This window comes from Pterocles gutturalis, unplaced genomic scaffold, assembly GCF_000699245.1.
Source record: "Pterocles gutturalis isolate BGI_N339 unplaced genomic scaffold, ASM69924v1 scaffold14576, whole genome shotgun sequence".
Lineage (NCBI taxonomy): Eukaryota > Metazoa > Chordata > Aves > Pterocliformes > Pteroclidae > Pterocles > Pterocles gutturalis.
Window position 1 is genome coordinate 1 of NW_010100599.1, and position 9273 is coordinate 9273.

Below are 9273 nucleotides of genomic sequence, written 5' to 3' on the forward strand. Positions count from 1 at the left end.
AAAAAAAAAAAACTGAAAAGTGACATTCAATGAGTACACCAGCATTTAAATTAAGGCAGAATAAATAACTGTTTAGGTCAGTGGCAGGCATTTCCAGACCCCGCTGGAGCTGGGGCACTGCTGCTGCTCTCCCCCAGGTGCAGGGGCTCAGCACTGTTGTACCCCCAGCACAGGGTGAGGGCTGGCCTTGGGCTCCCCGCGCGGGGTCCTCTCCTCTGCTCCCCGTGCTGCGCATCGTGCTCAGTGCGGCAGTGTCGGTGTGCCTCAGGCAGCTCAAGCACATGCTGTGAAAGGACCCCCCACCCCACCATAAGGTCAGTTTGACTTTGCCAAGCAACCCCGCCCTTTCCCCACCCCTTTTATCTGGAATCTTGTATCCCCAGACTGGCTCCTCCATAACTGCCTCTTGGTTACTTCAGCATCATCCCAGTCCTGGACCAGGGAGAGATGATCCACTGGCCTTGGGGAGGGACTGGATGCTGTGAAAGGCCACAGCACAGTTCATGATTTACAAACCTGCACTGCCTTTGGAGCAGTAACTGATGAACAGTTGAGCCTAGCTCAGCCCAGGTGAGTGGCTTAAGTGACACAGTCCACTTAAAGAAAGGAAGCCACTGCTCTTGGTAGTGTGAAGAGTTTCCCTTTCTGTTGGGGAGGGGCAAAGCAGTTGTAACAGAGCTGGGCAGAGTTGGCTCCAACAAAAAAAAAAAAAGTGGCCAGTTAGAGGGATATGGCTGTTGGTGTGAGGGATGGCACATACCTCATCCACAAATGCAACCACAGAGTGAATACAATCCTGCCAGATAGCACAAGGTGCTCAAGGGGAAAATAACAAGTGTCCCACTTTTTCTCTGCCAGCGGAACAGTCATTTAGAGGGAAATCCTCCAAACAGCAAGAGTTAAGAGCTCTGTTCCATCCCAGCCAGTTAGTGTATTAGTCCCAACTTCCTTAAACCATGAGCAGAGGACAGAACAAGTCCTTCCAAAAAAAACCAAAGCACAAACATAAAACCCATTCAGTTAAAATCTGGCTTCTCAAAGCCTGTATAAAACCTAGATGCCCTCTTCAGTTGGTGCATAAGAAAATCCTAAAAATGCATCTGAGGCACTGGAGCTGCTGGCTGCTAGGTCAGGCGTGTGGGTGATGGAGGTGGAGATTGCTTCTTGGGTGAACTCTGGATCAAAGTGCCGCAGATCAGCTGGACCAGCCTAAGCCAAGGGGCAGAGAGAGACAGTGATTTTGAGTGAGCAGACACCAACCAACCGCTTCTGTTGAGACAGTCTAACAGAGCTGTTCTTCCAAAAGCACTGTCATCACTACATTTGCAGCTCCTAACCTGCACTTCACCAACCCTCAGTGTCAGGAGAGGATCTCTTGACAATCTGGAGAGGATTCTTTTTGTACAACGACTATGTAACACATAGCAACACAAATACCCACTTACCACATTGGGGTTAAATGGAGGAGTAATCCTCTTGTTGTACAAGTCGTCCCAGTTTATTGGGCTGAAGAATACATGGTTCTTTATCTCAAGCTGCATAGAAAGCGGGGGGGGAAAAAGTCAGTCTTCTGCCAACACTCCTTTCCCAGCACCTGCTGGCTGGTTTCATAACATTCATAACATTAAGCAAGACTTGGAGCTACCAGATATCTGTGTAGGGGCCACGTAGCAAATCTTCATACAGAAAGGTCATGGTCCAGTAATCCCTCGAAGGGATGTGACACCATCACACACTGGTGTCCTAGCTTGCCCCACACCTTGAATCATAGTGGTTCCCTTTGGATATCCAAGTCAACCCCATATGGCCCTTTTAGGGGGCTGGAGAGAAATCAGCATGCATGGAGGCCTTTTTCCCAAGGCAGTACTATTATCATGCAAGAAAGGATTAGGAGGGAGGATGGACAGGAGGCATTTCTATCCTGAGCCTAATGGAAACAACCTACAAAGTCTGTCTTGGCACCCAGCCTCCTCTTCTGGTCCTTATGGAGCAGCCCCTGGAGGATGTCACAAGCTGCCACAGTCTTGCTTCCTTGGATCTGGAGTGGCTTATGCAGAATGTTGTCATACATCTGAGACACATCCCGGCTGTAAAAAGGAGGCTGATTTGAAAGAGAGGAGAAGCAGCCAGGTAAAACATGAGCTACCATAAGGAAGCACACACAGCAGGTCAATACAAGTCCTGCGGCAAGTAGATGACAGAGACCTGATGTATCTCAAACATCTCCCTGCTCAAAGGCCAATAGTATAATTGAAACAGGTCATCTAACTCAGGATTCAGTTGTCTGTATCAGGTACCATGTGAACACCAGACCAACCTCACATCAACTTTCAAAAATAAATTCTCCACCATGTAGCATAGAACAGGCAACTTCCAAACTTACCAGTCCAAAGAGCATCTCATAGAGGACAGCTCCTAGGCACCACCAGTCTACTGTCCTGTCATACGGCTGCTTCTTCAGCACCTCGGGAGCCAAGTACTGGGAAGAGTCAGAAGTAAATATTTAGTCAAGTTATAAAGGAAGGGCTTTGTCCTCATGAGTACACAAACCTGGCTGCACTTCAAACTGAGCAGATGCATTAGGAAGCACACAGATGCATTTCCTGCTATGCTTCAGAGCAATGGGTTTGAAAGACACCTACTAACACCCCCAAAGTCTTTTGCTGGGCTACAGAAGGTTCTCTTCCTGTAGAGGACTTGTACAAGAACTTGCCACCCACCACAACTCAGCCAGCAGACCTGTCCTGCACTGACACATTACACCCCTGAGAGGCACCTGTGGTTTTGAGAAAGCTGCAGCTTTCGGTCCCAGCGAGTCTGTCCAAAGCAGCAAAACTACTAACCACCACCATAGAACAACAGGGAAGAACTCAAGCGGCCTGCAGAACAAGCAGCACATCAAGTCTGGTCTCATATAGGATTATTTCCATGTACTATCAGGCTCCCTATCTAGGGCAGGAAAAAAACACACATCAAAAACCACAAACCTAAGCTCAAACATTCCTGCCTGGTTCAGGCTGTACTGTTTCATAAGCAGGTCTCCACTGAAAGTGGAGGGCTACCACCAGGAAATTCCTGTCCACTTCTCCTGAGCTTGAACACTGAAAGGTATCTTGGTTACAGACCCTCCCTTCAAGCTGTCTGAGGAGGGGCAGCAGGACAAGTGTATTACCCAGGCCAAAGCACTACCAAAATCCCCAGCTCAGCAAGAAGCAGGAAAAAAGCCTCCAAGAAGGCAGACTGGAGATAGGTTTTAGCAAAACCGAGTTGAGGTGCATTGGAGAAAAGGCATTTCCTCCCCTCTGAGGAGCGTTTGCATCCCAGAGGAGAGCCAGGTCCTCTCCTCTGCACAGGGTGTTTTGCAGCTCCTGCCTCCCAAGGACACACAGAAGAGCCCAGCAAGGTCCTGTGTGTGTCAGTACCAGCAGGATCCCTGTTCCACAGCCCCAGGCTATCAGAGCAGGTAAACAGCCCGCCCATGGGCTCCCAGGGTCAAGGTTGCCTCCACAGCCACCTGGAACAGCCCCAGTTTCACAAGACCAACCATTTCCAAGCACAGGGATCCCTGCCCCTGATAGCACAGCAAAATTTAGAGTATTAATCAGCTGTTACAGGTAAAACTGCTGAGTAGGGAAGGCCTTATCTGAACTCCAGCTTCAGGCAGACAATCTCAAAGAGCCCATACTTTGAGATGCTGAGCACCCAAAAAAGTTTGGGACCCAGAGCAGCAAGTCCCTGAAGGCTTCCAGCCCCCAGATCATAGCAAGACCCCAGCACGTGCTGTACCTCAGGAGTGCCACAAAAAGTAGAAGTTGTCTCCTCTTGCTCCATTCCTTCTTTGCAGAGTCCAAAGTCTGTCAATACTATGTGTCCCTAAAGAAGAAAGAAATTTCAGCTTGGCCCACTCTTTCTAGATAGAAGAAAGGATTTCCAGGTGTTGGCCTTCACATTGCATCTCATGTAAGTTTTAGTTCCCCACTTCTCATCTGCTTCCCCTCCCTCACCTTCTGGACATCCTATAGTACAAGTACAGAAGCCTATAGAGAAAGTAAAACCTAGTGTGGTTTTTTTTGTCTACAACTGGATAGATACAAAGAGATCCAGCACTGCTGCGCTTTGCCACTGATTTACCCCAGATCCAGTTTTTATGGCAGCCACCGAGAGAAGCAGCAGTGACTTGCTCTTAACATCCCTGATCCCTGCCCACAAGTCAGGTCCCAGCTCTTGGGAAGGAGCTGAGAGTGCTCCAAGCACGCAGTTCTGCAGAGGGCAGGCTCGCTCCCTCCTGCAGCATCTGCACAGAAATGCAGCGGTACATGCGTACGAAATCCATGCCATGAAGTGAGCTATAGCCCAGCTTGCAGAACCACAGCCCTCTGTTTATGGTCGTGATGCTTTTAAAGCCAGAAGGAAGGCAGTGCGAGCTGTGAATATACCTGGCCATCCAGGAGAATGTTCTCAGGTTTTAAGTCCCTGCAAGACAAAAAGTGCTGTTTGAGCAGATTTGACCAGATATTTAGAAAAAGCCGCATCTGAAATAGCATCAGCTAAAAACAGGCACTAACAAAACTTCCCAATCCAGTGCACCAAGACCTTCCCAAAGTGCCAATTCCCATGACTGCTAGGTGTCAACATACACACATGCAAACACAGAAGGACTGCTGTCACACAGGATCAGGTGTCAGCCTGCATTCCCCTGCATGTCTGTTCATAAATTGTTACTGAGAGAATTTCTTACTCATTGAGCCAGGTTTATTTTAGATCTTTACGCTTAACCATTCTCTCTCCTTCCCACTGTCAGGCTGGGAGCATTTATTGCCCATCAGGTCCCATGCAGACAACACCCCTCTTGCAGGATAAAGTGCCAGCAGCACACTGTCTTGTCCAGGGTAGGAGATCTTCAGCTTCTCCAGTCCTGCATTTTGCAGGGCCCCAGTGAAGCCCTGTTCCTCCCCAGCACCGCACACAGCCTGGCTGGGCAGGCTCAGTGCCCCTGGCACGTGCCTTACCTGTAGATGATGTTTAAGGAATGCAGGTACCCAATTGCACTAGCAACTTCTGCAGCATAGAATCGAGCCCGGGGTTCACGGAAACAGCGCTCCCTTTGCAAGTGGAAGAATAGCTACAGGCAGATGAGAGGGTTGATCATTTCTTCTCTAAAAAAAACCTGAAAGATATCTGGAGCAAGCCTGAAAGCCAGCTACTTAAGTGAAAACTGATTTGCAACAAGTGGCACATGAACCAAATAAACCCAAACTAAGTAACTTTAAGCAATCTAAACACCTTCCTAAAAATTACTTCATTTGTCCTCTTCTTATGTCACAATCTCACTTAATTCATGCCCCAAAAAATGGTCATCTGCTATCTAGTTAAGCCTCCTAGCTTGCTAAAACCCACAGGCCAATTATAGTGGTGGTATGGCCATGAGAAGTGGTACATGCACAGAGCTGAACCCACTTAGATCCCCAGAAGGAATTCTGTTTGGGCAGGACACCCATGTTAACAATGTCTCCCTGCCAGTTTCGGATAGCAGAGAAAAACACAGCTGAAAAAAAGGTAAGCTTCTGCAGGACAGAAAAAGAAACCTAGCATATGGCAATGGCATCACAAGCACTAGACTAGGATCCAGAGCTGGCCTAGAGGCTGGCTTTTGCCTAAAGCTCACCAGCATCAGTATTTTCCATATTCTCCATAGGATTTTAAAGTGCCCCAACACATGTTTTCCTCAGCATCCTTGCCTTGGGAATCATCCGACTCAGGTCATAGCCAGCAAGATCTTCACTCAGTTTTCAGGTGAGATATCATGCCAACTACTCCTGGCTGGTCCTTACCAGCAACCAAAGCAACATTATGCTTCAACACCATTATCATCTGACAAGAAACTGTTTCAGGCAATGAAGCAGCATGTTTGGGAAGGAGCAAATAGAGGATTAAAATAAAGCCTGTAAGTGCACTCACCTCTCCTCCATTTACATAGTCAAGCACAAAGTAAAGCTTCTCCGAGGTCTGGAAGGAGTAGTGGAGTCCCACAAGGAAGGGGTGCTTGACATTTTTCAGGAGCACGTTGCGTTCTGCCATGATGTGGTTTTGCTATCAAAAAGCAGGCAAGGCATTAGAGTTGCAGGCAAGGGTCCAGTCCAGTTTGCCATAGGGGAGCACTCCTGTTTTCGAAACAAGTGGAAGCTGGGAGCCCAAGGTGGTCATCTCCAGCCCCAGGAAGGGAACCACTCTCTATCTGACCTGATTCATTTCAGTTCTTCTCCATGTTCCCATGGCACAGAGAAATCCGTGTTTAACGTATGAATTGTCTATGCAAATGCCAGCCACAAGCTACCCAATTGCGTTACCAGGAGAGCTCATACACTGGCCACTGTTTGCAGAAGTAGCCAAGGAGAGCAGACATACCTCCTTTTTCTTCAGGATGGTTTTCTTATGCAAGACTTTCACTGCATAAAAAGTCCCGTCACACTTGCGCTTGGCCAGGAGAACCTGCAACAGAAGGTCTGGTCACAGCTGTCAGTCTCACCTTCTGCTGGTTGGGGTTTCCTCATTAGCTTAACACCCTTGTGAGTGATTATACATAGAATACAGCTTCAGAAGGTCAGGTACAAAGTTTTAAAGACTAAGCTCCAGCCCTCTGACTTACCAGCACTTTCTCATTGCCAGAAAAGAGCACACAACATCCCCACATACATCTCTTACACACCTGATAGGAAATAGTTCTGGAGCAATTGGGGACAGTCCCATTTAAAATGGATCCTTGCTATCTCACAAGGTACAGGTTTGTCTGGAGATCTTTTGCTAGCTGACCAAGTCTGAAACTTATTATGAATCAAGTCCTGCTCCTCACCATCACCACCCTGAGCATGAAACACCTCCCACTTCTGTCCTTGGGGAGGTTGCAGGACAGCTCAGAGTAAGAACAGACTACGAAACCCTGTCTCAGGTCTTGTCTGGTCTCAATCCCACTCAAGCCAAACTCCTCAGGAGAGGTGCAAGTGAAGGACACAGCTAGAAACTCCTTCAGAGAAAAAAAAAAAAAAGAACAACAACAACACATACACCAAAAAACCACTTTCCAAGCTGCCTCTAAAGAGCTCCAGCCCACCTGTACAAACCCACTTACTTTTCCAAAGCTTCCTTTGCCAATAACCTTCAGGAAGTCAAAGTCTGTTGGCTTGGCACTGTTGGGCAAGAATTAAACAAGTTAATGTTTCTGGGAGAAAAACATGCAACACTACCATCAAAGCAGCGTTCCTTCTTGGAAACGTGAGTGTTTGAGAAAGGGATTAAAGAGCACCGAAAGGGTGACCCTCGCTCCCGGCCAGCTGGGATTCGCACAGTGCATGTCAGTGTGCCCAGTGAGGATGAAATCCTGCCACAACCCACCTGTGGAACACAGCCACAGGTGAAAGCACCTGTTGGGACCAAGTGGCACCTTTAAAGGTGACACAGTTCATCCCCATTTCTAGAGAAAGGGAGCCAGCAGTGATGAAGATCTTCCCTTACTACTTCTCAAGAGAGATGGGACAAGGGGCTACAGACATCACAATCATCCTGTCCAGCTGGTCCATAGGGACCAGCTATAGCCAAATGTCTTGAAAGCTGGTGCATTGGTGATACACATGGTATTAAAGGCCAAGTAATGTAATTGTTAGGACTTTTGCAGACACTACCCATGCAAGACACAGGCATATCCCTGCCAGATCTCTCCACCATACGTTCCACACCCTACCTGGCTTTTGCAGGGAGCTTACTTTGGGTTAGCTGAAGGTCCAAGGTTGATGTTGTCAGTTGGTGTTGAAGGCTAGGGAGGATGACAACAATATTAGTCGCAAGGACCACGCTACAGGTTGTGCTTTCCTTTCCTCAATACAGCATCACTTGCACAGAGCCACTGATAAACACCCCTCAGCAAAAGACGGGGGGATGCTTGGGCAAAATTTGAAGTGATGGGGACATGGAGAACAGAGCTATGCATTAAAGCAATATCATGCCCAAGCTGGAGGCTGTACTAAGCTAGAGTCTATGCTGAAGTGTTCATCCCATAGTTGCACAAAGAAAGAGTACCAAGTGACTGCTTGGCTCCTGACTTGAGGTTTTCAAGACCTGCTGTGCTACCGTAGAGGAAAGGCACCACATGGCTCAGTTGCTCAGCACAGCACCGAGAAAAGACACTCCCCACTGCCTGTGCTGGGCAAGGAGCCCTGCACACAGCTCTGGGACAGGAGCACTCCTGCAGCAGGACATCAGCATCTCCCCACAGCCCTTTGCCCACTCCCATTTACCTGCCAGGAGCCTTAGAATTGACCTGATGCAGACCTGGCACCACAGAGGAGCAGCCCCCCTCTTCCCGATGACACAGAGGTACATACATACACATGGTTGTGCTCCTCTTCCTGCTCCCCAGGAATCTTCCCCAACTCAGGATATTATGCCTTGTCCAAAAGGTATATGGGGCATCTCTGCTCTCCTTTTCCTCCACCCAGCATCACTCATGGGGACAAGGCAGCAGTAGGACTCCTAGCAAGCTAACACAGGCTCTCCTCTTTGCTTTTCTCCTACAAGCTCCAGCCCCTCTCTCCATCCCAAAGGTGAGGACCTGCTGGCTCAGAGCCATGATCTCACCTGGGTGCTTTTATCCGGGCTCCGGGAACGATCCATTAAAAACACAACACGTTCAGCACTTGGGAAAAGAAGAACAAGCCAGTATTGAAAACAAAATCCCAGAAACAGCTTTGCACCATTAAAGTGCCAGGGACCAGTACAGACCCCAGGGGCATGCTGCCCTCCAGAGGGGACCTCAGCTGGGCTTCTCAGCAGCCCCTTTGCTAGCACTGTTGCTCCCAAGGGGTGGGGGTACACAGGCACTGGGGGGCAGAGGACAGTGGGGGCATGCTGATGGGAGATGGGGCAAAAGGTTCCTGGGTGCACAAGTGATTTGAACAAACACAAACATTAAATCAGTTAGCCCTTGATTTGTAATGGCAGCAACTGGTCAGGGCACTTATGGGCAAAGCCCAGCACAGCCCCAGCAGCCCTGACACACCATCAGAGACCAGACAAGGTGGCAGCTCTCCTGGCCATGGCCAGACCCCTCTGGAAGCAGGTACATCCCCCACACCACCATGCAGGTGTCCCCACAGGGCAGCCAGGAGAGGCCAGTGGGTCTGGCCACCACATGCCATCTGGCCTGGCAGCAGCTGGGGACACTGCAGAGAAGAGAGGCTGGCTGTGGCAGCCAGGGAGGGCTGGGTGAGCAGAGATGTTCAA

At 49.0% G+C, this 9273-nt stretch overlaps 1 protein-coding gene across 1 annotated transcript; it reads right to left on the bottom strand.

Annotated features, from left to right (window-relative positions):
- Window positions 1-923: 923 nt before the first annotated feature.
- Window positions 924-8664, bottom strand: SGK2 (serum/glucocorticoid regulated kinase 2). The gene is made up of 12 exons (XM_010080549.1): window positions 8629-8664; window positions 7758-7807; window positions 7127-7184; window positions 6406-6489; window positions 5959-6090; window positions 5010-5122; window positions 4437-4473; window positions 3787-3873; window positions 2384-2479; window positions 1946-2101; window positions 1446-1535; window positions 924-1209 (listed from the first exon to the last, which is right to left on the bottom strand). Exons 1-12 carry the CDS (start codon window positions 8662-8664, stop codon window positions 1054-1056), a joined length of 1095 nt encoding a protein of 364 aa, XP_010078851.1. The 3' UTR covers window positions 924-1053.
- Between the last annotated feature and the right edge of the window lie 609 nt (window positions 8665-9273).

What these genes read in the sequence shown, in the direction of transcription:
- SGK2 (XM_010080549.1), bottom strand. Translation starts at nt 8,664, where the DNA reads ATGGATCGTTCCCGGAGCCCGGATAAAAGCACCCAG. An exon ending in GCCCGGATAAAAGCACCCAG is followed by an intron (nt 7,808 to 8,628) that starts GTGAGATCATGG and finishes CATCCTCCCTAG; the next exon opens with CCTTCAACACCAACTGACAA. An exon ending in GCAAAGGAAGCTTTGGAAAA is followed by an intron (nt 6,490 to 7,126) that starts GTAAGTGGGTTT and finishes CTTCTGTTGCAG; the next exon opens with GTTCTCCTGGCCAAGCGCAA.